At 33.5% G+C, this 27,849-nt stretch overlaps 1 protein-coding gene across 1 annotated transcript in view; it reads right to left on the minus strand.

Moving 5' to 3' along the window:
• LOC149776848 (uncharacterized) overlaps positions 1–27,849 on the minus strand; it is a 60,702-nt gene that overhangs the window by 14,351 nt on the left and 18,502 nt on the right. Inside the window, exons 6-8 of the mRNA XM_089942657.1 lie at positions 8,398–8,544; positions 6,777–6,971; positions 1,776–1,958 (exon numbers count right to left, since the gene is read on the minus strand). Coding sequence (XP_089798783.1) covers positions 1,776–1,958; positions 6,777–6,971; positions 8,398–8,544 — 525 coding nt within the window. The remainder of the gene's footprint in view (positions 1–1,775; positions 1,959–6,776; positions 6,972–8,397; positions 8,545–27,849) is intronic.

The raw sequence follows: 27,849 nt of genomic DNA on the forward strand, positions 1-27,849 counted from the left end.
AGTATGTTTTTAAATGACCATGGTTGGGTTTTTAGTGATGTGTAAGTTCGACTTTAGTTTAACTTTGTGAGCGAATCGGTAAAATTTACACATCAATACATGCACCATGATCAATAACATCCTTTAATTTTAATTTGCTTTGTTTCCGTCCTTATATCGGCAGACTGAACTGCAAAAGCGTCCCGTTTTTGGCAGCTCGAAATTATTTTCCTTTATTAGCCTCTTCACGGAGACAGAATACATAACCCCGGCTTCGTTGACAAAGAATGGCTGATCTGTATGTAGTAATCTAGGGTAGAGTGTCAGAGCGGGTCAAGCATTCTATCTAAAGATCTTGCTACGAGCATTTTCTTTAATAAAAAAGAAGGCTTGTTGCTAGATAAAGTAAGTTATGTATGTATGTATGTATGTATGTATGTATGTATGTATGTATGTATGTCTGTATGTATGTATGTATGTGAGTTTGTATGTGTGTAGATTTAACAATACGACAATTATATGTTCCTTCAAGACATTTTGCATCATGTTTATGAATTCTTCAAATATGTTTATGTACTCAGCTGTATCCAAAACCTATATCCCGAACACAAATGATCATCAAGACCGGTTTAATGAGAATGATGTCATACAGACGATACTGAATGAGAATGACCAGCCCCTTAAATAGTCTCGTTTGGAACAAAGCATTTCATGATATAAGAGGGCAATTATGAACAACATCAAACCTATTGTCCAGAACATTCAGATATAACTGAAAGACTCATGGCTAAACATGGATTTATATTTTGCATTAAACATTTCTAAATAATGTATCTTTTTCCCACACCAGGATTTGTCATTATATGGTTTCACTAGATATAATATCATGTTCATTCTAAAAGTAATTAAGTATTTGTTCTTCAGAAATGTTTTGTTCCGTATGCATCTATTTTTTTATTTTGGCAGTTTGGATTAGGAATGCGAAGATGTTTATACAGATTTCTGCAATTCCCGAAGTCCTTTATAACACTGATTGCAATCAATAAATGTTATTACTTAAATCATTTTTTCTTAGGACGTTTTTTAATTCAGCAATTAATGTTAAGTGTGGGGACTTGTTTGCTCTCTTTCTCTATCAACTTGCGATGACCTCATCCTTGCGATTACACATATACAGTACACATAACTGTGTTTAACAGGAACATAAAAAACTATATGTTTGCTGAGACTGGGATTAATTGAACTTCACAACACAAAACAATTACCTATATAGAGAACAGTGAATGCATTTCGTTTGATTGTTAATGCGTTAATGACACAAGTTTGTAATTCGTCATTCAAACTAAGAGTTCAATTTAAATCGGATCTAGAACAATAATCATCTCTATATTTTAAAAAATCCGCATAAGATGTTACAAAGACAGCTTTTTATTAGTTGTGCACTCTTTTCTATTCAATGTCTGGAGTAAATCTTACGTGTTTGACACATTTAATTTGCAACAATAAATTGTATATCTGTGAAACATCTCTTTATTTCAGAGACAGGTTAACATTTATACTAGAAGTCCATATAATGTTTTAAGTACTTTCCAGATGGCTACACCTGTTGCATAATAAATATATTTATGAATTGTAAGACAATGACGTCAGAGTTACATAATCATGCTATTCTTCAGTTCGGTCTTGCGGGAATACAAATTTTATCGTTATGTTCTAAAACTATGTAAATTATTAGGAGTTTTTAACATTTTTAATTTCATCAGTAAAAAGCTTGGAGATATAAAGACCATACTCACTGTAAACTGCAGACAGATCTATGGATGGTGATGAACCCTGAGTGGTAGAAACAATTGTTGACGATGTTGCAGGTGATCTCTTCGTTGATTGATCTTCTGTTGTTATTTCTGTTGTTGTTGCTGTTGTAGTTGTTAGACGTGTAGATGTCATAGTCATCGTAGTTATACTCGTGGTAGTCATATCTGTGTGCGATAACACGAATTAAATAAACCGTTGGTTATTGAAGATTGCTTCGGCAAATCTTTTGTTAACAAGCTCTTTACTTTGACGATATCTGCATATGCAAAGTCATACTTTGTAACTGCATACGGAAACGGATGGTTTTGATTTCTTGCATGCACTATACCCTACAAACACATAAAAGCATGCACTCTTGAAGATAAATATTAAGCAAACAAGACGCTTGGTATGTAAACACTACTTATTTAAAATCAAACAATCACTCCTACAGACCAATGTTTGGGAACAAGATGTATAAGTTTGTAAACAGACACGCATATGTTTTGTGACTAACAAATACACAGATGTACATATTTCTTTTTAGAATCTAATTTTATAATTTGAACCACTCTGAAAATTTCCATTCTTATCCAGAATCGATCTTGGAACCTATATTAGGAGCTTAGAGAAAACCTGAAAATCCCCATTGTTCTTTTTATAAAAAGTTATTTTGATTTTTCCTTTATATTGGTGTGTATTTATATTGTTTTTAATGCAAATGAATGACTACGTGGTATGGGAAAATCATCCTCTTGCAAAACAAACAATCATTCTTACAATCTAATGATTATCCTTTCAAAATGATATAATGAAATGGTATAGTATTTTGTTATTTTTTCAATATATTTTAGAATGCGTTTGAGGTAAGGGGGAACGCATTATATATATATAAGTTTGTATTGACGTGTATGCCACAACTGTGTGTATATACTTCAATGTGTTTGAAAATAATTCAGAATCTTTAGTGTACACTTTTAAATTCAATATCAATCGTTACATAAATTTTTTTTCTTCAACCTTCGTTTTAATAGAATATAAATGTAGACAATAATAACATTTACAAACGAAAAGATTTTTATCCACACCACACAAGTTTAAAAATATCATAGCGGAAATAGAAAATGGCAATTACATCATAATGACAGAACAGAAAAGCCTTGAGACAAAGGTTAAAGGCAAGATTAAAATTTATAAGAAAATACTTAAGCAACATTCGAATATTATGAAGGTCCAAAACGAATTAGGAAAGGAAATTCAAGAAATGAATTTCAAAGTTAAAGATCAAATTCAATTACGAAAACACGTGTTGCATATTACAAACAAACACACAAAAAACAGATAAATGAGAATAAAATTGTGCAAAATTATTGTACTAAATATAAGTGCATTTGTTTAGACAAATACATAAAACATGTTTCAGCCGCCGAAGGAGTGCCAATATATGCCATTGTATTTCCAACAGGAAACTGTTTAAGTTTCTATTTTCTTTATGTTATTATTATTAGCAGTAGTAAGTAGTAGTAATAGTAAAAAGAATCGAATCATTTTCTGAAAAGTTATGAAAGGGGTTAAAACATAATCATTTACGATTCAATTAGCTAAAAACGTAAAAGAGCAACATGATTACCTAGTCTTATGGTATACCCCGATGTTGTCCCTGGTACTTAACATTGGAGGTAAATAAACAATAGTTTCCATCATACATCGTCGTCTAACAATAATTATCGTTAATGGGGACGTCTATCATGATATCATCAGTATTTTATCTGTGTGTCTGTGTGTGCGCGTTAATGATAAAATTATGAAGGAAGTTGATATAACAATATAAAGAACATATTTGTTTACTATAATTCTAATGGTTTCCATACCCAAACGTTAAGAAATCAATTTGGTTAATGATTATATTTTTAAAATATTATATAGACTATAGACTACAAACGTATTGGCTCAAATCTAGGATCGACTCGTCTGCCCAAGATCTGAAAACACACACACACACGCACAGATATATATATATATATATATATATATATATATATATATATATATATATATATATATATATATATATATATATATATATATATATATATACCATGATGTATAATTTATTGGCTTAGCAATAATATTTTCTTGTTTATAAAATTAAATTAGATTATGTTGTTACCGGTGATGTTATATGTTTCTTTTTAAGAGTAGCATCACTATAAAAATGAGTAGTATCGTTGGCTACCAATAATATGAAAGGAAATACAATGGCTCCATAAAACTATATCTATAAATATTTTTAATGTTGAAAAGAGCGTTATGCATTTAAAAATATATTTCAATATGAAACAAATTGTCGAGCTCACAAAAGGTCAGAATGTGAAAAAATCAGTTCTAGTCAAGTATATTTGTATCTCTTTTGAAACGTTGCAATGTGTGTATTAAAATTAGGTGAAGAAGAGAGTGGTATTTGATAGTTTTATGAACCTATTTCCATTTTTAAAATCAGAAACAATTTTATTTTCAAAGATCATGTCTTTAGTATATGTGTAAATTCATATTCAATTTTTGTAATTTGTCTGTATTACTTTTTATTTTTCCCCGCTACAACAGTTGTCAAATCGCGTTTATACGTTGCTAAAATCCTTTATATTTTGTGTTTTTATTTTCTGTTTAAAGTAACTGTTTTATCTATGTTGTATTACGACCCTATCATTATAGTTACAGAAAAGAGTGAGAACCATCACGTTTTGTAATCATCACCAAATATTTTATTTCCCTAAAATACAGAGTGAAATGTTGTATTGTGAACTAAATCCAAAATAGTCCTAAAAGTTATATCACAAATTCAAAGGTAAAGAGTATTACAAATGAATTCCAACTTTGTTCTGAATGAATTCCGATACTGAATGTGCTGTTGTGCTAGTAGCATGGAATAGTGTTCATTTGCTGAAAGTCTTAATGTATCACAACATAAAAACCAACATATCCTTGAATGGATTTAAATGAAAAATCAATGACCTAAACTAAACAGTTGTACGAAAAATTATTTATGGAATTTTCTGGGTTCAATTCAAAATCAAGGCTGTATTGTAGAAATCGAGAACAAGTAACGGTGCTTACAAAACAATTGGCATTAGAAATATAGGCCCAAACTACTGCTCTCAGTTCTGTTCAGAGGTCAATCATACAAATAATGAAATGTACACAACACAATATTGATATACGTAAAAGTTATATTTATGGCCATCATTGAATTGTTGAATTTATAATTTAAAAAAATTAATTCTTCCATTTAGTGTATAGATTCATTTAAATTATCAAACGCAAAATCCGTAAAGTATATATCAGACAACATTCACACTATTTGATCATCGTAGAAATATCGCACAAGTTTTATCTTCAGACTGTTATGGGTGTGATTTATGTTGTTTCATCTAGATGTTTTCTTTCTCTTTCAATTGTAATTATTAAGTTTGTGAATTACTTTTCATTTATTCAGTTATATGGCTGTACTGAGATTGTACATTATTTAAGCAGGAATAAAGCAAAATTATTAGCCACAAACATCTTTTGTAGGGAATTTATGATTGGTGTCACAGCTGTATCAGCATTACAAGATTTTCCATATATTTTACTCGCGTATATTTTGCGTTTTCTTCACATGGTTCAAAGTAATAAATTTGCATTTAAAATTGACTGTTCAGTTTTGAATGTGAATTGTTATTTTATCTTGCTTTGTTATTCATCATTTAGTGAATAAATTCTGCCGACAATAGTCATCTTAATATCTTTTTCATGAGCAATTTTATATTACATACCTGTGATTCTTTTGTATCTAATTTTGTGGGTTTTTCTTGTTTTATGATTAGACATTTTAATTCAATGTATGAAAGTATTTATGCGTCTGAATCATGTTACCGGACACGCTATGCACAAACATAATACAAAAAATTGGAAAATGTTTAGATTTTCCATGTTAACTGACACTTAGCAGCATACCATCAGACTTTGTTCTTATTAAGTGCTCTACGTATTTATTTATATCAAATACAAATGTGAATGTCAACTGTGCCCTGGTAATCATTTTGAAACACTACTTATATCGATGCTATCATAACTGAATGTACAATTTATATCTCAAACTGTTTTTTGGAACATTGAAGGATACATATGTAATTCATACACAAGTATGTTCTCTTTTATGTTATTAAGCAACAACGATATATATCCGCGTGATATATATATATATATATATATATATATATATATATATATATATATATATATATATATATATATATATATATATAGTTTTTGACATTGCTTGCTGTCATAGTAAAAGCGCTAAATATTGGAATCACTTCCCCAAAGACTGCGAAATGTACCGTAATATTGCTCTGTGCCTGAGACATAATTTAAAAATGTTAATAAATTGCAAATGGACTGGTAGAACTACACTACGAGTCTTAAGCATAGTGATTGCGCTTGTGACACGATTAAAACTATCAGAAGCTTAGCTGCTTTGAAATTCTTCTATGCTAACACATAAGCCTCAAGGGACATTTCGAACTGGAAACTGTAAATAATGTAAATGTAGTATGCCTCCAGTCTGGATGATAAGGACTCATCATGATCTGGCTACTAATATTTACATCAAAGGTTTAAAATAAACTATTCACCTAGGGGTATGTCCCAACCCCAATAACGTTTTACTCCTGCTAAATGTCAGCACATTATAAAGATTTCCCATATTTCTTAATGCAGATATTCATATGCACTGTACAACATACTGATATGTGTTCTGAAATCAAAAGATATAAATAGTTCATATTTGTAAAGTCTATTTAAGATGATGAATGAGTCCTGTTGCATACGTCTACGTGCTAGCATTGCTTGTTCCACAATTTTCCAACGTGTTGCATATCTCCTAAGTGTGCGAAGTTGTCGGATGTGGAGATCGATCCTTAAAAAAGGATAAAGATGGTGCTAAAAGGCGAAGATGTATTTACCTGTTGCAATCCAGATCATGCCTATCCAGAACTTGCCGTCATATGTGCTGATTCCCTGATCTTTCTGTGGACAACTATCGTTTCTCACATATAGCTCTGGAAGGAGAAATTTGACTCCAGCCCCTGATGCAAACTTGTCTCGAGCTTCAAACCAAGTTTCTAATACATGTTCAGATGCACATTTTGTGTTCAAACCTGCAAAATAATATGAATCTGATTTTAAAAATACATGCTGATCACCTGTTATCATTATAGTCGCATATGGTATTGCTATATGAGTTTGTTTACTTTCAAACTTGCAATAGATTTTAGACTTATTGTTTCATCATTTACTACTAAACATAAGTTTTCAGGATTGTTTATATACTTCTGCGTCACTTCCTGACATGGTGTACGGGGCAATATCCTAATTTGTTTTGTATTATGACTTTTATACATGATCGCTTACATATATAAATTAGGCACACAATTAAATCAAAATGTAATATTATCTTTAGCATAAGGTTTTAATATGTTACTATATTAAGAATATCTTGAGACAAATATTCTTGAACAGTGAAAGGTTAAACTGTGCGTAGTGGCAAAGCTTGAATAACATCGAGACAAACTGTATTTGCATGGATTAAAAAAATCTTTGATTTGTCCCAAATTAAATAACCGTGTGGCTGCATAATTTCCAAATATTGGTTCAGAAACCAACTTTTGCCATAAAACATCTTCGTTTACTAAGCTAGTTCTAATAGGAAATGTGTGCAAAAGATATTAATGTGTGTAACTGGGTGATATTAACTGTCAATTCAATTTAACATATTACTTTTATTGCCTCAATTTCACTGCAAACGTCATTTATTCAGTGATGTATGATACAGAGTAGGTTCTGTCAGTGTTATTTTCAGACACATCGTTTTATGTAAACAACAAAGAATCAAACTTATTCCAACAAAGGTTACACACTTTACACCAGTACTTTCCCATGTATTAAGTATATAATGGATGTATTCTTTATTTTGACTCTGTAGAAGGTACCTCTTCTTTTGAAATTGAAACTGTGTAGACCCGTACAGTATACTGACTAAATATTACTATGCGAATTCATGGTTACATTTTGTTGTGATTAAACTTTAAAAAAAGCATACAAAACTTTGCTGTACGATTTGATATCACTAAATACGGTTACAAATGAATTATAATTTTGAAAAACAAACATGCAAAGCAAAGACAGGTAGAGCACAAAATCCCGCACTTTTTGGTAAATATCTTGTTTCCTGCTTTTTGTATAGCTTTAAAACCAAACTTATTAATTCTATGTATATTTGTACCTCCTATATGTGTATCAAGGGTAGTAAAAAAGTCAATCTATTTGCATTTAGAATTTAAAAGTAAACAAATTGTAAGGACTCAACGAATAAAAATGTCTCAGCATTCAATTGTCTTGAATTTGAAAATAGCTAATTTCCACGTGACACGATTGCTATTATTCTTCTCCAATGCATCAGATGTTGATTAATACTTTTGTCATCGGAAACACAACCCATATGTAAGATGAAATATATGTAGAACCAAGTGAATTTTGTATATGATGAGTGAAAATAGCATGCATAAAGATTTGAAGGTATGTTACCATCAAAGTAGGTACTAAAATGTTCTTCGGAGCAATTGTTAGTCGCATACAATTTGAAGCTGTGACCTATCCCACTCGCGGGCACAGATACATGGAGGTAGACACATCCAAAGTCACCGATGACGCTGATGCTCTGCGACGGATTAACTGTGAATGTAAAATTAGGAAACAATTAATTGTGGTTCAGTAAAATGTAATGCTAAAAAAATTGGTCCCATGAATTGTCTTAATTATATGTGTATCAAGAGTATGCCTCATGTTATGTATGTACTATATCTATTCGGCGATTATATTTATTTTAAATTCAAATTAAATGGTAATCTTGGCGTTACAGTCGTATCTTTATTGACATATTGGATTCATTGTTTTCTCTTTTTTAGCCTTACATAACCAAATTTTACACTTTATCTATCTAAGGACATTGTCAGAAAGAGACTTCTGCTGTATTTAGGAATCGCATATTAACATATTAAACGATTTTTGTTACTACACGAATTAAATCCATATGTTGTTTAGTATACAAGTAGCAGACGATGAATGAAGTTTGCTCTGGTATGTTGTTCCTCTTGGCTCTAACACCCGTATCAACCAACACATAATTATCCCCACCATTTGATCCCGAACCCACACATCACTATGGTTACACTGACCAAACCCATAGAACATATTTTGATATACTCTTTAAGTGACAATCCATCGAGTCCCAAAGCCCAGAAGAAATAGTTTTTAAATGATCTTTTTAGTATATATCACTTTACAGCACAATTATGCAGACGATCAAATTCAACAGATTTAAACTAAGCCAGTTAGACTATTTAGATTTATCTCCATAATGCCATATATTGTCAAGTGTTTATCACCAACTTCCACAAAGCAAACACTGATAAGAGATTTCCGACACGTGCTGAGATACAAATTTTAAATACATTCTTCTCAACATAACCTCCTTCGTATTTGTTGTCATCATATACCGATCAGAGTTCCTTTCCTCTGTGAACTTAGTTTGTTGTTAAGCAGTATATGAATGGCGAAGAACATGTAAACTTTTATGCTCACTCCTATAAACCTACGGGGCCATATTATATGTTGTCATGCAAGTAGCTATATACGTTTACTCATAGTTACAGAATAAGTAACACTCCTGACTCATGCACATGCCATTTGCCTTAAAACCCTCATATTTTCTGAAAATATGGTCCCTCTTTGAAACTACTTTTGACAACTTGTTGTATTTTTTCATAACACGTTGATAAAGAAGATTTACTAATTGACGAACACGAACAATGGACAGTTCTGAATATTCTGTGCTTGCATTTTACATTTTTGACATAGAATGGCTGTCAGAATAAAAAAGGAATTGCTTGCTTGTCCTTTTTAAAGGAATTTTAAACCCTGTACACACAATATCAAGTTTAATAATAAGAAGCACAAGAAGTTGTAAAGTGAATCATGTTGTACTAGTTAATGTACTAGTAACGATACTACATGGTTAATTCCCAAAGATATGCATTAACAATACCCTATTTCCCACCACTGATTTTGTGATCTCTAAAACCTGATGTAGCAACAATACTACATAGATCTCCACCAAACCCATGTAGTAACAATACCCTATGTCTAGGCATTGATTTTTCTTCAAAATCTTATGTAGTAACAATACTACATAGCCTTCCCTCAAACACATGTAGTAACAATACCCTATTTCTAGGGCACTGGTTTTGTGATTTCCAAGCCTGATGTAGTAACAATACTACATAGCCTTCCACCAAACCCATGTAGTAACAATACCCTATGTCTAGGCACTGATTTGTTTTCTTCAAAATCTGATGTAGTAACAATACTACATAGCCTTCCCCCAAACCCATGTAGTAACAATACCCTATTTCTAGGGCACTGGTTTTGTGATTTCCAAGCCTGATGTAGTAACAATACTACTTAGCTCTCCACCAAACCCATGTAGTAACAATACCCTATTTCTAGGCACTGATTTGTTTTCTTCAAAATCTGATGTAGTAACAATACTACATAGCCTTCCCCCAAACCCATGTAGTAACAATACCCTATTTCTAGGGCACTGATTTTGTGATTTCCAAGCCTGATGTAGTAACAATACTACTTAGCTCTCCACCAAACCCATGTAGTAACAATACCCTATTTCTAGGCACTGATTTGTTTTCTTCAAAATCTGATGTAGTAACAATACTACATAGCCTTCCCCCAAACACATGTAGTAACAATACCCTATTTCTAGGGCACTGGTTTTGTGATTTCCAAGCCAGATGTAGTAACAATACTACATAGCTCTCCCTCAAACCCATTTAGTAACAATACTCTATTTCTATGGCACTGGTTTTGTAATTTCCAAGCCAGATGTAGTAACAATACTATATAGCCCCCCCCCCCCCCCCCGAAACACATAGGGCACTGATTTTGTGATTTCCAAACCTGATGTAGTAACAATACTACATAGCTCTTCAGCAAACCCATGTAGTAACAATACCCTATTTTTAGGGCACTGGTTTTGTGGTTTCCAAACCTGATGTAGTAACAATACTACATTGCTCTCTGATGACATACTATTACTTGCAAATGTAGCATTTCTACATTGTTATACTTGAAATCCTTTTGTAAAAATGTTGTTCCTAGGAGACTGCATTGTTCTAAAGCTGTCATCAACAAGCCTGGTTTAATAGTATGGCCAGTAATAATACAGTCTAGTTTAGATTGTTGAAGGTGTTATTTATAGAACTTAGAAGATATTCAGTATATTGAAGTACTTGTACACAACATTTTAATCATCATGAAATATAGATATTTTAAACAGTAATGTAATGCACAATTTCTTTTTCATGTAATATAATTAAAATGTCACTAGCATCTCATGCTGTTATTTCTGGTAGTTCTTCCATATAAGGCAGATATTTAGGTAATTCTTTCCTTAGGAGGCTGTTAGTTTCATATAAATTCTGTTCTGCTCTTCCATCGATCTCTTTTGAACATATAGCCTACGCATAGAGTCATTGTCTCCACTAATACAGAATTTTGCCCTCATCAATTTTCTGAAAAGATAAAATAGTTTATTTGAAAACAATGCAGACACTAGCATGGGAATTTTGTTAATGCTATTTTGATCCACCATGCACATAGCATACAATATGACCTTTAAAACAATATATGGTTATAGGGTGCTCTCAGCAGCTTCCAGGAGCTTACCCAAGGGCATCACTGGAGAATGGGAAGACCCAAGTGTGTAGTTATGAAGCCTATTACGTATGCCATCTTTCAGATCTCCACCTGCATTTCTTAAGAACCTACATTATGTATGTATGTATCAGCATACATATAGATGGATGGACAGGCTGGATCGTAAATGTCTATGTTTGATTTGGATTTTTAAAGTAGCTTTAACCATTTTTCAGTCATATCGCTACAATGCCCACAGTGTGGCAGTTTATATAGATGTTGGGGCATGATGTCCCACCCAGTCACATTATCCTGACACCAGATCAAGCGGTCTTAACACTAACCTCTTAATGTCTTGGCAGGATCATATAATATCTGCCTTTACAAAAAGCAGAATAATACATTGATTATGAAAACTGAATATAAACTTCTAAAATATTTTGTAATATTTAGTAGTGAGAATATTTTCAAGATGACCTTGATCAATTTAATATTAAATTATTTGATTTACCCAGTTTACATTCAGTATCTGTTAGACCAGAAGTTGAAAGATTGTGTCAAGTTCCTGATTAAACTGCATGCAATTGCAAAACAACACTTGATATTAAGGCCAATATACTTCAGATTTCACATGGACAGTAATGTCCATACTCTCATGATGAACATTATATGTGAGAGTTAGAGTCATTGCAGTGATGATTTATCACATAATCTGCATATGAACTATGGCAATTATACAACAAGTCAAGTTAATTAAATCATGGTCTAAGAAAATTTCCTAACCTGTTTTAACTTCTGGTGATGAAAACTTTGATTCCACATGTCCAAAAATGTTGGCCGACTAACTGCATGGATCATTTGTTTTTTCATGCAGATTCTGCTCGTATATTGTTAATTTGTTAGATTTGTAAGGCAGCATCATATCACCATTAACTGTCATTCTGTCAGCATGGTGGTATGCATAATCCTGAAGCCAAGATGTTGCATGTTCTCTTCCTTGTCCTTTACCACTCTCTTTTCTGTATCCAGCTGAAATTGTGCCACCCTTAGATTTCTTTATGTATTTGTAATAGAAATGTTTGTCAATCCTATACAAACATCTGGTGGTCTAGTGGTTAGAGCATCTGCCTCGTATACGGGAGGTCGTGGATTCGATCCCCGGTCGAGTCATACCAAAGACTTACAAATATGGTACAGTACTAACATCTGCCTTGCTTGGCTATCAGCATAAAGATGTTAGTGTTGCGACTGGTCGGCCTGCATGCCAGGTTACTGTGACTGGGTGGGGACATTATGCAACATGTCTGCGGCATGATGCCCCAGTGCTGAACATCACTATAAACTGTCACTCTCCAGACATCGTAGCGATATGACTGAAAAAGTATTAAAGCTATGTTAAAAATCCAAATCACACATACATACACACACACACGTTTTCCACCATCAGTAAAATAAGAAATATTCCTTTTTTGTCCTTCCCATCAGCTATTTTGTCAAAAAAAGCACTCAACTCTGCTTCCAAAACAATTGTTCAGTATCAATATCTTGCTTGTTTGATATCAGTTTCTGTTATCATTTTTAGACAGTAATTCACACATTGTTTTGCTTTCTGTAAGCATGTTACATTTTGCATAGCTTTTCCCAGCAGCTTGGAGTTACTGTAAGTTCTTAATTGTTTGCTCTTATTCGATTTGCATGTATCATCAAAGGTGTGATTGTATATGCTTAAATCATAGATTTATATGCTTAAATCGTAGGCTTTATAGTTAAATTGTGTTATAAAATGTATAAGTTTAAATTTGTTTTTTATTCTTTTATTTTACTTCATATTTTGGTACAAGAACATAAACATCAGTAAAACACACTTTATAGCTATAATGATTCAACAATGAACATTTTATCTTCAAAATACAAGAAAATCAAAATTGTTTCGGCTTTTTTAAATGACACTAAAACCCTGAGCATCACCACATGCCCTATCTTCCAGCTGCAAATAACGTCATAACTAATTAACAAACATATTTCTTGTTAAAATGCAATTCTGGATAAAGTGCATACATTTGTTGTTGGGTTTAATGCCATTTTTCAGCACATGAAAGGCTATACATGGTGGCCAGTATTAATGGTGGAGGAAGAACCCGGAAAAACCCCAGTAAGAACCACCGACCCACAAGAAGCTACTGGCAAGCTTTCAAACATACCCACATTAGCCGAATCCAAGACTTGAACCCACACAGACAGGGGTGAGATGGCAGTGATCCGTAACGGAGAGCGCTTACAACCACTCGGCAACTTGCATACATTTGATGTCACATGAAAACTAAGGATAACTAAGATCATGAACATCTTTATATGACGAAGTGAACATTTAAGTGGATAAGTGCATTCATTTGTGTCACTCTCCCCGTTTTGAGGCTTAAATTGCATGCTAGAATTGGAAGCTACATCAACAAACTAACATTTATTTCTGTATTGCTGTGATGTGTTTATATTAATGGCACAAAAAGAACTATAAAAATTCTACACATACCTACATCTACAAAACGTATTGTTCCACACCACCTGGTTAAATAATAAATTATACTAAATTTTAATCAGAAGTAGGATATTGAAGAATCATATAAAATAATGTAACTGCTAACTGCTACATCTGAAGTAAAAAATGGTAGATATTACAATTAATTACAAGCAGAATAGATAAAATCCTCAAATACATTGCATTTATTTTAAGGTTTATAAATATTTTGTGGTATAACATTTAAGATGCTACATACCTTGATACCTTCAGTAAATGATGGGTTTTCCATCTGGATATCCATGAAGCAACTTCTTGAATATGCTGGTTTTGTAGAAGTTATTGACGATCCAAATCCATCAACATGATCTTTCTTAGTCATGTTGTCATCTTGAAAAGTGTTGTGTTCCTCTGCAACTGATGTATCTGAAGCATCATGACTTTTTGACAGATCTTCTTGCAAAGAACTTCCCAATTTGTCAATAAGTGCTGTACCCAGAACTTCAATACTTCTGGATATAGCATTATCCTGCCTCACATAATTTTCCATTAATGAGGTTCCTAAAGCATTATTACTTTCAGTTTCATAATTGTTTTCCATGGAATTGTCTACTTCATCAAAGTCCAAGTCTGTTTCACTGACCATTTCAGTGTTATATGGCAATACATTCAAGGATTTACTTCAGGCAGCTTATAATACTAACCCATTTAATAAGCCATATGTTTACATTTACTGCTAGATATTAGCAGTTAAAATACAAAGCATTGGGCATTGCATGAATCACATATAGCATAGCTAATGTGAGTAATTGGATTTTATCCAGTCCTTACCCTTCTGAATTGTTTTACAACTAGTGAGCCAATTGGGATCCCATTCATTACCCAACAGGTGCTGACATTTAGTTTGATACTCCCATCATCAGTTCTCAGACACTAGTTAATTGTACAAATATAGTCCAACATAACCCACATGTGTCTTGCTATGTCAGGGAAAAGAACTGCTCTGCCATTCTCTGTAACTGCTATCTCAACAGCTGTAAACTTTGATCTTTTCACACAAGGGATTTGTCTCTCCATTTGAAGTATTTATAAAATAACTTTACCAAACCCGAGTTTTCTCCATAATACAAGTGGGAGGGGGGTATGCTTTCCTTTATTCTTGAAAAACTCAATTTCCTTGCATGCACTCTGATTAGAAGTATATTTAAGATGGAATAATTTTTACAACAGATGTAGACAGAAATGGGGTTGCATTTCTGTCCTACAGAATAATGATTACATCATATGGACAAGAACTTTGAGTATGTATGTATGTTTGTTTGTATGTATGTATGTATGTATGTATGTATGTATGTATGCATGGCACATCTGCCAGTAGCTTCTCGTGGGTCGAATAATTAATTAATTAAATGATTAATACTGGCCGCCATGTATAGCCTATCATGTACTGAAAAATGGCGTTAAACCCTAAACAACAAAAACAGCAACAATGGCACATCTGCACTATCATAGCCACCACACAGAGCCAGGTTAATTAGTTAGTAATATTTGTTAAGTTTAATTTGCTGATAATTGTAACTGATGAGATAACCCACTCTCAGATTTGAGCAAATTCATGTGGGTGCTCTTAGGACTGATTGAATGTATATTTAAATTGTATTTGAAACAACTTCCAAACTTAGTATCAAGCCCTAATAGTCAGGGTTGGTTCATCATGCTAAAACTATTATACACAAAGGTAGACCATCTCCAATCATATCCTAAACTTCAAAGCCTAGAGACAAGAAAAGTTTGGAGGACATGTGCAATATTATTAATAAATCAACTCATCCATATACCCAGGATTGCATAATCCCTAAACTTTCATCAAAATACTCAAGGTAACTAGTAGATTTACTTTGTGTTTTTGTTTTGGAAAACAGTAACTTTTCCAAGTCTGGACATACATTTGTTCATTCAGAAAGTGCTCTAATGAATCTCTCTCTCTCTCTCTGTCATTAAGAATATATTTCAACTCTAGTGGTTTTTCACACACTTCTGCTGGAACTAAGGCCAGCAAAGCAACAAATTTATTAAAAAATATATGATTTGTTTAAAATAAATTTTAATCTTTTTCAAATAATCTTGCTAAAATATTTTTCTTATAAAATATATATTGAAAAGGTAAATGTGGAAAATAAAACATCGAACAAATATTCTCATGAAGGCAGTCACAGTCTCTAGGCTGAAATTTTGTTTTGAAATCAATTTCATTACTTCTTTTTAACTGCTGAATGTGGTAACCATCTCTGATATTCTTCAACAATAACACCATCTTCAATTTAACTGCTATGGTGGACATATTGGAATCCATATTGGCATTATTATTATTTAGGACCAACAAGACATCATAAGAAGTCTTTTGGTGGAAATCCCATGTTGATATTACTTTCTGTTTTGGAGGAGAACACTCTGATGTATGCTCTTCATGTTAATCTTTAAATAATCATAGCCCTTTTTTCTAAACATATGGATAACAAGTTGGTTCACTATATGAATTTGTGGAAAGCATTATCATATTAATGTCAACCATTTTTTCTTTAAATCAGAAAATAGTTTATTCTCATCATACTAAAAATATTTACAACTCTCTCTCTCTCTCTCTCTCTCTCTACATTATTTGATTGGTCAGATATTTAATATAAAGGCCTCATTGGCTGTTAACACCTGCTGTGCATCCAACTGTGTTTTGCTAACATCATCAGCATGCTAAACAATTATGAGCTCACAGTTAGCAAATTCCTCAGTAAGAAGAGTGCATGGATCAGATGTTTACAGTGATAGCGTGTTTGAGCCCAAAAATCTTCTTTATACCCATAAAAGAACTAAGTTTTGTATGGAGACTTCATTTATAATGCTATGGAAAGTAGAAGAAAGCAGGTTTGGATTACTGAACTATAATTTATACTCTGGAAAGCCAATATGCAGCTAGCAAAACTGCACCAGAAAAAGAAACCAAATAACTCTAAGAAACTACCCCTCCCCCACCTGGGAAAAGCCATTTACAATGAGCTAGTAATAAGAACACAAGCACCTACCCCCCCCCCCCCCCAACATGCAGTGGCCCAAATTCGCTATTTAAAACCAAACAAACCCAAACACATGTACCAAAGTTATATTAGCACCCCATGACTCTGTTCCAGCATTTGCTGGTAAAGAGTTGGAGGTGTCACACTGTTGTTCGTTTCTAAAGGTCATGGTTTGTAATTTATGTATTCCCCGTTCTCCCAATTTTGAATTTCATGTATGCATTTTTTTCCTTCATGTCAGGTTGTTCTTTGTTTTATTTTGTCATATTTTTTGAGTTGTCCCTGCATGCTGGTTGTGAGATCTACTCCATTACCACCCGGTACGTCGGTCAGTTAACATTATCAGGTTAATACTTGCAAACACTAGTGCTTGTGAGTGTTTTCTTGCCTTGAACCTTACATGCATAAAGGGGCCGTGAGTGGCCGAGTGGTCTAAAGCGCTCTCTGTTACATATCAATGCCATCTCACCTCTGTTAGCATGGGTTCAAGTCTCAGATTCGGCCAATGTGGGTATGTGAGAAAGCTTGCCAGTAGCTTCTTGTGAGCTGGTGGTTCTTTCCGGGTTTTGTCTCGGGTTCTTCCTCCACCATTAATACTGGCCGCCATGTAAAGCCTATCGTGTGCTTAAAAATGACATAAAACACTACAACAACAACAACAACATGCATGAAACTTAGGATCGAACTCCTTTTTCCTTTGCAGAAGTCCAGGGTTAAAGTTTCTGCTCCCATCCCCATTTTGTTATCATTATTATTTTGAAGTGAACTGTCATAGTCATTAAAGTCCAGTGTGGTGCTGTTTGTGTGTGTGTTGTGATGTAACAGTATACTTAAAAAAAGATCATTAGAAAAGTGGAGAAAGTGGGCCGAAATCCCGCCAGCTGATGACAGATGGAAGACAGCAGGCGGTGAAGCCAAAATCAAATTACCAAACAAGACTGATAAGTGCGCCCACATAAACACGCAACCTAATGATGAATGATAAACACAGAAGGATCTAACATTAGGACATATACGAGTGAGTCATGCAAAATACCACAGGGGAGAATTAACAGAAAATAACCAAGAAATAGAGCACTAATTACAAACTAATTCTTAAACACAGGGCGAAATAAGAACAAATGAAACTTTTGAAACCAAAATTTTCTTTACCTTGCCTACAATAAAATAATGTATACCCACGACAACAAAAACAACATAGTATATCTCCCTGGAAAAGCCATCTCAGGATGTGCTGGTTGAGAGGACATCAGACCGCCTTCAAGCAAAAAATTGCATAAGAAAAATCATCTTGTCTATGGAAAGCCTTCAAAAGTGGCTAGTAAAATTACACCAGAAACTCTTCTGATTAGCATATTTTCCATCACGCCAGCATGTTGGAAAATTTCAAATGTATATAATTTTAATCATTCTTAGTTGAACAATTTTTTGCCATCACACTAAAGTGGATTTGGAATGGGCATACTGATATGCAGATATAAGGACAGAAATTTCCTGAAGGACACAAGCAAAATAAAAAGGCACAAGGAAGACTTTTAAGGGCTCGAACTATGTGATTAAAGAAGATATAATGAAGGCAACATATGATTTCACGGTAAAAGTAAAACATGAATCTTTGTAAACTGTCATTTTTTTAATGGAAGAATAATGGGAACATGAATAATGATAAAAACTCAGATTCTAGACGAGAGAAAACCTGTCAAAACTAAAGGACCACATTCCCAAGTAAAATCTTACAGCATAGTGCAATCTGACCAAGTATGTAAGTAAACTTATAAATTAGTATCATATAACTTTTTAAAATTTAATATATGGAAGTGTTCCTTTCCTACAATATTTGTCTTATGTTTGATACTAAATTAAATTGTTTGTAAAATAGCTTTTTTACCTATTTAACCACTAGTTGTTAGAGCATCTGCCTCGAATGAGGGAGGTCGCAGGTTTGAACCCTGGACGAGTCATACCAAATACTTCTAAAAATGGTACTCACAGCTGCCTTGCTAGGCACTCAGCATTAACAGGTTAGTGTTAGGACTGGTTAGCCTTAAGTGTCCGGATAATGTGACTGGGTGAGACATCAAGCTTCATGTCTACTGTATGATGCTCCAGTGATATACATCCCTATTAAATGCCACACTGCAGACATCATAGTGATATTACTGATTTTTTTAAAAAGCTATGTTAAAAATCCAAATCACACACACTCACACATTTAGCCTTCTTTCTATCTTGACAAGGAAGATACCTGTTGTTAACCATGCAAAACTGTAATGGATGTCCCCAAATTACTTATTTTTTGCAATCATTATTTAGTATAATTGGAGTTCTAGCTTGTGTACTTACAAGCAGAGTTAGAAAACCAGTCTGCTTTTGTTTCTACAAATCGTCTAAAGGCTTACTGTCAGACTGGAGAGCAATTAAAATCCACTTCTTTGATGCTGATCATGTATTACGAAAACTGGTCATGGGTGCAAGGGACAGTTTTTATGATAAAATTTAATGTTGCATAAACCTGCCAAATAAATTTTTTAAATTAAAAAATACATCAGTGAGGTCAAAGAGGGCCATAATTTGGATAGGCATAATAAAGCAAAACAAAAGAATATCACTCACTTGGCCTGATAAGTCAATGGAAATTCACAGAATAAAATGTTTTTGCACTGTATCCCCACATTTTTACATGCATTTTTCACGTTCGAAGGCCTGCCATTTTTGAGAGCAATGTTTTGTGATGCTCACAGTGCAAACACCAGCCCTTTCCCTGGTTAATAATTCTGAAGAACATTGCCTACTTAACAGCTAGATGCAAGTCAAAATATTTTGTCATCCAAGCAGTTTTTGAGATATTTTACTTGCCTTGAACCAACATGTCTACTGCTATAACTGGCTAGCTCTGCTTCCTAGATGACTATGGGTGTTTCATTGGCTACTTACTGTGCAGTGATTATATGAGGTGTACATGCCTCACATCAGTTTTTTTAAAAAAAAACACAAATCTAAAAGACATAATTAACAAATATATCCATATCTTTAATTATTAAACAATAATATTTTTTTTAAAAAGTCACACCACAGCCTTAGTTAAGAAATTTGCCATGTCCACTGCATCTTTAATACCTTGAGGGTGGGATAGGAGGGGGGTAACCATTGGTAAGCCAAAAGCAAGATTTTTCACTAATACTAAATGAACAGCAACGAAGCAGACTACACAGGTTGCATCATTTGGATTGCTGAGATATTTTAGATAAAAAGAAATTAAAAAAAAGCAAAGTTAAAAAATAAGTGACAAACAGGTCATAAATACTCTTATTAAATTACTGGGCATTGGTTTTACCATTTTAAAAACATTTAGATAGTTCACTTAACAGCATGGACAATTTGTGTTTTAGGTATCACCTGTGACTTTATTTACTTCTGGTCTTTCCTCTTTTCTCAGTATCTTACTGACAGTATGAAACTTTGTTTTATATGTAACCAAAGAAGAACAAATAAAATGTTCACTATTGCAGTTTTGGAGAAGACTGTCTATGCAAATACAGAAATAAAGTACTCAGCAATGTCAAATATCATTAATTTTAAGAGAGGGACAATGGATGAGTTATTGAGAATTGCCTCCATGGGTTTGGGAAGCCCAGTCTAAAAAGGATGTTTTAAAAACCTGAAAAAGAATGCAATATTAATATATCTATTGCAAGATTTACATATTATAAAACGATGGGAGACATATTAGATCATGTTTGGTTTATGAATGTATCTTCAATTCCTTTGCATCCAACTCAAGGGGAATACATTTTTTTTTACTAAACAATAACTTTCAGTTTTCCATACACAGAGTAAAAGCAGATGTAAATGGCAACAAGATAGTTTTAGATATTTCAGCTAACAATCACAGGTATACACTTATAAACAAAGAATATATAGTTTCACAGTATGCAGATGACACCCTGGATGACTATGACTTTTCCCTTAAGTCAACTCTGTATGTTATCTACTAATATTGTAAATTTTCTGGATTCTGTATAAATAGTGGGAAAAATAAATAAATGTGTATTTATATTAAAGTACAATAAGGTATTGTGAAGAATATCATTTAGATTGGAATACATCTTATTTTAGGTATGTAGGTACATGTATTTCATTCTCTATAGAGTTAGACAATATGGTCAAGCTTAATTATGAAAGCAAATTCAGAGAAGTTAAATATTTACTTTTACAGTTGTCAGTATGGCCTTGTTTATTTGATGCTTTTGTTGTTGTTGTTGTTGTTGTTGTTGTTTTTGTAGGGTTTAAAGAAATTTTTCAACACATGGTAGGCTATAGATGGTGGCCAGGATTAATGGTGGAGGAAGAACCAGGAAAAACCCTGGAAAGAACCACCGACCCACGAGAAGCTATTGGCATGCTTTCTCACATACCCACATTAGCTGAATCCAAGACTCGAACCCATGCAAACAGAGGTGAGATCGCAGTGATCCATAAGGGAGAGCACTTTAGACCGGGGCCCCAAGTGGCCGAGTGGTCTAAAGTGCTCACTGTTACGGATCACTGCCATCTCACCTCTGTCTGCGTGAGTTCGAGTCTCAGGCTTGGCTAATGTGGGTACGTGAGAAAGCCTGCCAGTAGCTTCTCGTGGGTCGGTGGTTCTTCCCGGGGTTTTCCAGGGTTCTTCCTCCACCAATTATACTGGCCGCCATGTATAGCCTATCTTGTGCTGAAAAATGGCGTTAAACCATACAACAACAACAACAACTTTAGACCATTCAGCCACTCATGGCCCCTAATGCTTTTGTTGAAAGGAAAAAAAACATTTAGCAGTTGTATATACACATCAGTAAAGTAGGGTAATTTCAAAGGTAATAATGCAGTAAATTGTTAAAGTACTCTTTGTCTCATATGAGATTAGTAATAAGGGAAAATAATTATTTAAAATAGTAACAGAATGCAAATATTGTCAACTTTATAAAGCTTGTAATAACAAGCAAATGTTTAGTCTAGTGATAACATGCAAATGTGCATGACCATGTAAGTATATGTGTGTATATTGTCTAAGTGTTTGTGTTGATATATGTTTGTATGCTAAATATGTGTACATGTAGAAAATGCTTATAATAAACATTTGCTCTTTTTGTCACTCTCACTCTGTTCTTTTTGTTTTGCACTCTCTGTCCTTAAGACACTGACATATTTGTCTCCCTCTTTCTTTTTCCTTCTGTACAGTAGCCAATATTAAGTTCTGTATTGGGCTTAGAATATAATGCTATATAGTAGTGTTAACCAATACTCCCTGTAAAGTAATGTGCCACAATGAATTATGATGTAGTCCGTCAGATGGTTCCCTGAACAACTGTAGTCTATGTTCAGGGAAATATAAAAACAAATGACCCTTTCTTTTATGGCAGTGGTGTTTTCCCAAATTGTTCTGTTAGAATTGTTGGCATAAGATTGTATGACATTTGTGCAAATCAACTTTCACAGATGCATACAACAGTTTTCAAATTTTGTAATGCAAGATTTTAGCTTGGATACTACATGTTATTATTATTCATATTAATTATTTAATATATTTTACAATTATATAATGTGATCAGCACATTGTAATGCCAAATGTTACCTACCATGTGTTTGGTTATTTGATCTGATGCACATAAACTTATTTTTACATAGGTCATTCTTTACCAGTAATGTTTCTTTTTATTGTCATAGCAATGTAATTCTTACTAGGATCTTACTTTTGTTGAAATTGATATAACCTAAGCCCAGTTCGCAAACATGTTGAAATTATTATAATATTATGTACTTTAATGTACACCATCAATGATGTAACATAGATTTGATACAGAGAGAGAGCTTAGTTTGCAGGTTGGATACCGGCCTATGCCACCCTGGGTAAGCATGATATAGACAATAATGTCTGAGGCCCAAAAAGTATATTTAATATTGCACTATTATATATATATATATATATATATATATATATATATATATATATATATATATATATATATATATATATATATATATATATATATATTTGGGATTTTAAAAAAATACTCCAGGGGGAAAAAGTGAAAGGGGTCAGCAACAAAAAACAGAGATGGTCAGCCAACCAGAAACACACATATTTACTTTTTCTTGCCTAATGTAGTGATTTTTGCTGAGATGTGGCTTAAGCATATTATTTAAACGATGAAATACAGGAAGGAAAGGTTACAATTGAGTATGATGCAAGCATTAAAACAAACAACATTCAGACTGTTCTACAGTGTGACTTGGACATTTCTGACCTTGAATGTACATGGTTAGAACTAAATAATACAGGGAAGAAGGTAGTAGCTGCATGAATATGATGATCACCTAATTATAACATAGCTGCTTGGGAGGAACTTGAATTTAGTATAGAGATAGCCCAATCCACTAAACTTAATCATTTCATTTCAGTAGATTTTAGCTGAAAAAGTCTCTCCTTCCTGAATAAAAGAAATCACTGTTTTGAAACTTAAACTCAGTTAATGTGTAAGGATATAGGAATGGTCCCAAATTTGGTTGGCTACATTTAATTCAAAGAAGACTGAATTAAATCTAATACAGTATCACAAAAGGTACTCAAACTATCCAAATATGTATACATGGCTGAAACAAACATGCAAGAAATTACTTAATGTATACATATGGGTGTTATCTTTGTTAGTGATTACTCATTGTACACACATACTCAGTATATTCCTGATAAAACCTGCAAGGAAGTTTCAAACTTGAGAAAGTTTCAAATACAAACCAGATTGATTCTCCTTGGAAAAATGTACACAATGGTTATATTTTATCAAGTTTTGGCTGAACTGTAGTCTCATTTTGTTGAACCTAGGACTAATAATGACTTAATGGACACAATGATTTTTGTGTTAACATACATATATACAGATCCAGTTAAAGCATAATAAAGATGGTATTCCTTAGTAGATATGAATGTAATAGTACCAATGATGTTCTTGTTTCAGTTTTTGTTTTTGTTTTTATTGACCTTAAAGAATGCAACACAGAGCATACATGCTATGAATTCTGTAATTTTCATAAGTAAATGATAGCTATTTTAAGTAAATGTATGACCAGGTATGTGTATCTACCAAAAGAGACAGTCTCATTGCACCAAGAGTGACAGTCACATTGCAGTAAAGAGTGACAGTCACATTTCAACAAGAGTGACAGTCACATTTCAACAAGAGTGACAGTCACATTGCAGTAAAGAGTGACAGTCACATTTCAACAAGAATGACAGTCACATTGCAGTAAAGATTGACAGTCACACTATAGTAAAGAGTGACACTCACATTTCACCAAGACTGACAGTCACACTGCAGTAAAGAGTGATATATTTCACCAAAAGTGACAGTCACATTGCAGCAAAGATTGACAGTCACACTACAGTAAAGAGTGACAGTCACATTACAGCTTAGGGGTGACAGTTACATTGCACCAAGGGTGTATGTCACATTGCTGTAAAGAGTGATAGTCACATTGCACCAAGAGTGGGTCACACTGCAGTAAAAAGTGACAGTCACATTGCACCAGAAGTGACAGTCACACTTATTAAAAAGTGATGGTCAAACTGCAGTAAAGAGCAAGTCTCCTTGAAGTAAAGAGTGACAGTCACATTGGAGTAAAGAGTGAAAGTCACATTGCACTAAAGTGTGTGTGTGTGTGTGTCATTTGGATTTTTAATGTAGCTTAAACAATTTTCCAGTCATGCCGCTATGATGTCTGTATTGTAGCAGTTTATAGTGATGTCTAGCACTGGGGCATCACGTCACATTATCCTGACACCAGGCCAACTAGTCCTATCACTAACCTCTTAATGCTGAGAGCCAAGTGAGGCAGCTGTTAGAACCATTTTTGTAAGTCTTTGGTTTGACTTGGCTGGGGATTGAACCCACGACCTCCCGCATCCAAGACGGATGCTCTTACCACTAGGCCATCAGAGCAGTGTGCAGTAAAGAGTGAGTCATATTGTACTAAGAGTAACAGTCAGCTTGCAGTAAATTACTTAAGTGGAAGTCCATAATTCATTAGAAAACAATAAATGGTTTATTGCAATCTACAAAACATGTACAGACTGTGAAATGGCGAGAATTACAGCAAATTCAATTTCTAAAATCAAGTGAAACATATATGTTACTCCTGCTGACACAAATGTAGTATACTCTTGTGTTTGCATGAAGTTCGGGCATGTATAATACCTTCAATTAGTTCACCGTTTTATCCACCATTGCATTCAATAATCAGTAACAATGATACCATGATTTTCAGAATCACTGCAAAGTTATAACACTTGTGCATGTCTAGTTTTAAAATCTCTAGTAGACACACAAACCTTAAGATATCATATTACTACATACTACTGCATACAGTATGAACAAATATATTATTAATATTATTAATATTACTCTGTATCATACCTAAGAATTAGTTTGCTGTCTTATCCACCATTGCATGTAGTAATAAGTAACAATGATACCGTGATTTTCAGAATCACTGCAAAGTTTTAAAAGTTGTGCCTGTCTAGTTTTAAAATGACTAGTAGACACACAAACCATAAGATATCATGTTACCACTGCATACAGTATGAGCAAAGATAGTATTAATATTAATCTGTATTATATCTAAGAATAGCAGACAATGGGACATGTAATGCATTTGGCTTTATCCATGGCAGATATATTAGTTAGACTGCTTCAGTTCATGTTTAAAGCTTGCTTTTGAAGAAATCCAGACTGTGAGTGAGACATTTTATGTAAATTTTCAATCTGTATGTACAGTTTGTACAGCTAGCTAAATATGCTTAGTGTTATGAAGTAAGGTTGATGGGTAACTCACTGTTACCAATTTTTTATATGATTAGCAATAATATCTGAATGATCAGCAGTCATTCCAGGTAATCAATACAGTACTGATACATATGACATAAAATAGCCATCAAAAAACCCAAAACATTTAGAATTGAATGTTATTTGGGTTCAAGATAGAGAGATTAGAGGAAATTAAGATTAGATTTCGGTTCAAACCTTTAAATGCATCAGAAAAAACACTTTTTTAAAACATAGTTATAAGCTATCTTGAGACTGACCTTCTTGGATATATTTTCATATAATTTTTACATTTGGATAGAGAAGTGATCTATGATTTGTTTGCAAAACTGACAAGACACAATCTTAAACCTATTTGTTAGGATAGTTTATGACATCAGTACTGTTTAGAGGAAAAGATACTGTTTGCTACATGTAATTGCATTAAATAAACTGAACCAATCAAAATGACTATATTGTTACTATACATAATCATGTATTGTAGCAAGATATTGTTGTCTGCAAGCATGTTTGCTAGAAGCACACTGATGCAGAAAATGTCATACAGTTTGAAAAAATAACAGCTACAGCATTATAAATTTGAGGATAATGCTTATTTTGTTTATACTGGAGCATAAATCAATGAGAGAGAGAGAGAGAGAGAGAGAGGAATGGGTACACAAAACTTGTGAGGGCTGAGTGTTTTTTGGCTTAAAATTCATTTTGGTATGACAATCATATTAGACTAGACATGGTTCTGTATGTAAGTGGTTATGCCTGACATACTTGCTTGAAAATAATTCAATATGGTTCTGATAGCTTTTACTTGAATGACTTTACTAAACAGCAAGTTCCAATCTGTTATTTATTGTACACTTTTACACAGGTGTAGGGGAGTCATGCACATGAAATTGTTGATTATGTTTAGATCTTTATAGTCATCTTCTCTAAACAAAGGCTGACTGGGAACTACAAGCACTGATACTTTGAAAACCATGCAACTAAGGCAGGTGCTCTGATAATTAACAGAGATTGATGTATGATTGGACAATCAGGACCAGCAAATATATTTAGTAACACAGATTAGAGATAACTGTGGTTGATACTTGTACTAACAGCTGAAATAATTTTCAGCCTAACACCCTGTGTGTCAAGGATATCTTCATTAACTAATTCCCATGGGTCATTGTTGAACAGAGTCAGTGTTTGAACCATTCTGCCTCTAATGTTAACCCTCTCTATTTGAAAAGAGCATCACTCTGAATATAGAATGAAGATGATCAGTTTTCTATGCAGTTTATTAATTACAATGAATTGAATAAAGGTATGGTATATCACTCAGCTGACAACTTATGCTGGTGTGACAAATTATGTGTGTGTGTGATTTGAATTTTTAACGTAGCTTTAACAATTTTTCAGTCATATCGCTATGATGTATGATGTTTGCAGTGTGGCAGTTTATAGTGATGTCTAGCACTGCAGCACCATGACGCAGACATGTAGCATGATGTCCCACCCAGTCACATTATCCTGACACCAGGTCAACCAGTCCTAACCCTAGCCTCTTAATGCTGAGTGCCAAGCGAGTCAGCTGTTAGTACCAATTTTGTAAGTCTTTGGTATGACTTGGCCGGGGATCAAACCCATGACCTCCCGCATCCAAGGCAGATGCTCTAACCACTAGGCCATGAGAGCAGTCTTGAACAATGTAACCATTTGTAACTTTACATGAGCCAGAGAATAATCAATATAACTACCATTGCAAATCTTTTAGAAAAGTAATCTCTAGATGCAATTGGGAACAAGAATTATGAAGTAGAAAAATTCATATACAACTTATCTTGACAAT

This window comes from Sinohyriopsis cumingii, chromosome 18, assembly GCF_028554795.1.
Source record: "Sinohyriopsis cumingii isolate HCF-2022 chromosome 18, ASM2855479v2, whole genome shotgun sequence".
In the NCBI taxonomy this organism is placed as follows: Eukaryota; Metazoa; Mollusca; class Bivalvia; order Unionida; family Unionidae; genus Sinohyriopsis; species Sinohyriopsis cumingii.